The sequence below is a fragment of the Austrofundulus limnaeus genome, unplaced genomic scaffold (genome assembly GCF_001266775.1).
Source record: "Austrofundulus limnaeus strain Quisiro unplaced genomic scaffold, Austrofundulus_limnaeus-1.0 Scaffold1614, whole genome shotgun sequence".
NCBI classification, from domain to species: Eukaryota; Metazoa; Chordata; class Actinopteri; order Cyprinodontiformes; family Rivulidae; genus Austrofundulus; species Austrofundulus limnaeus.
The window spans coordinates 19,910-21,480 of record NW_013954016.1 but is presented as its reverse complement, the minus strand read 5'-3'; the positions used below and the strand labels follow the sequence as shown (position 1 = coordinate 21,480).

Below are 1,571 nucleotides of genomic sequence, written 5' to 3'. Positions count from 1 at the left end.
CCAGTGAAATATATTTATGTTTGTGGTTGTAATGTGACAAAATATGGAAAAGTTCAAGGGGTATGAATACTTTTGCAAACCACTGTATTTTCAAACCAATGCATTCAGTTTCACGTTATTCACATTCAGATTCAATCTGAGCAATTCAAATCCAGTTCCTGCTGGCACAAGATTTATCTCATAGAAACAACCTGATTTTACCTAAAAATCTTACGTTTTAAGTGAAAACAAGGTTAGTCACAGTGGTGACCAGTCCAGCTCCTGGAGGACCATCCTGCATGTTTTCCACTTCAGCAGGTCTTAAAGGTCTGCAGAAGCCCATCAATCCCTCGTTCAGGTGTGCTGGAGCAGAGCGACGTCTCAGTGCAGGGTGGTGTCCTTTGAGGACCAGGACCGGTCCCCACAGATGGATGCAGCCTGTTAACACGTTAATGTTGGTGTGTCTGGCAGCAGTGGCAGGTTTGGAGCCTGCTTCCTGCCTGCTCTCTGTAAACAGAGTGACCTGCAGGTCTACGCTGCCCGATCTGGACTCAAACTGTGGAGGTCGGATGTCAGAGGTCAGGTGGAGGACACCCGACTGCTCAAATCGCTCTTCAACACGCAGGTATGAACATCGCTCATTCAGCTTCAGCTGAGGTTTGATGTGGTAGTAGCTGAGACTTATCTTCCCCTGCCTTCGATCCTGTCTGACAGATACCTCAGTTTGAGTTGTTCACTCGACCCGATCCGGCTGGAGCATATCGCCCGGTTGACCGACAGCTCGGTCTGCTCAGCTGTTTTCTCAAAGAGGGTTGGATTMTCAGCTGGAATGAGTACTGCATCTATGTGTTTGACTGTCTGAACCAGGTAAAACTGACCACACATCACCTTTAGCTGCTAATAGCTAGTATAGTGCTAACAGTGAGTAGTAATACTGAGCACTTRGCACAATGCTAACAGAAAGTCTTGTAACATAAACTCAATGCTAATAGCATGTCTTGTAGCATTAGCTTGTTTTTAACAGCATGTCATATAGCATTAGCTGGATGCTAACAGCATGTCGTGTAGCATTAGCTCAATGCTAACAGTGTGTTGTGTCATGTGGCATTAGCTTTATGCTAACAGAATGTCATGTAGCATTAGCTGGATGCTAACAGCATATCATGTAGCATTAGCTGGATGCTAACAGCGAATCATGTAGCGTTAGCTGGATGCTAACAGCAAGTCATGTAGCATTAGCTGCATGCTAACAGCGTGTCATGTAGCATTAGCTCGATGCTAATAGAATTCTAACAGCATGTCATGTAGCATTAGCTGGATGCTAACAGCGTGTCATGTAGCATTAGCTGGATGCTAACAGCATGTCATGTAGCATTAGCTCGATGCTAATATAATTCTAACAGCATGTCATGTAGTATTAGCTGGATGCTAACAGCATGTCATGTAGCGTTAGCTCGATGCTAATATAATTCTAACAGCATGTCATGTAGCATTAGCTGGATGCTAACAGCGTGTCATGTCTTCAGGTAACTTGCTGTGGAAGAGCATGATGGTGTTTTCCTGTGTCAAAGTAACCGTTGGAGGAAAACATC

The 1,571-nt window shown here is 44.6% G+C and overlaps 1 protein-coding gene across 3 annotated transcripts in view; it reads left to right on the top strand.

The window, feature by feature from the left end:
• Nucleotides 1-1,571, top strand: part of tecpr2 (tectonin beta-propeller repeat containing 2) — a 26,194-nt gene that overhangs the window by 7,111 nt on the left and 17,512 nt on the right. For all 3 annotated transcript variants that reach the window (XM_014033063.1, XM_014033062.1, XM_014033061.1), the window contains exons 7-8: nt 451-604; nt 694-846. In XM_014033063.1, coding sequence (XP_013888517.1) covers nt 451-604; nt 694-846 — 307 coding nt within the window. The remainder of the gene's footprint in view (nt 1-450; nt 605-693; nt 847-1,571) is intronic.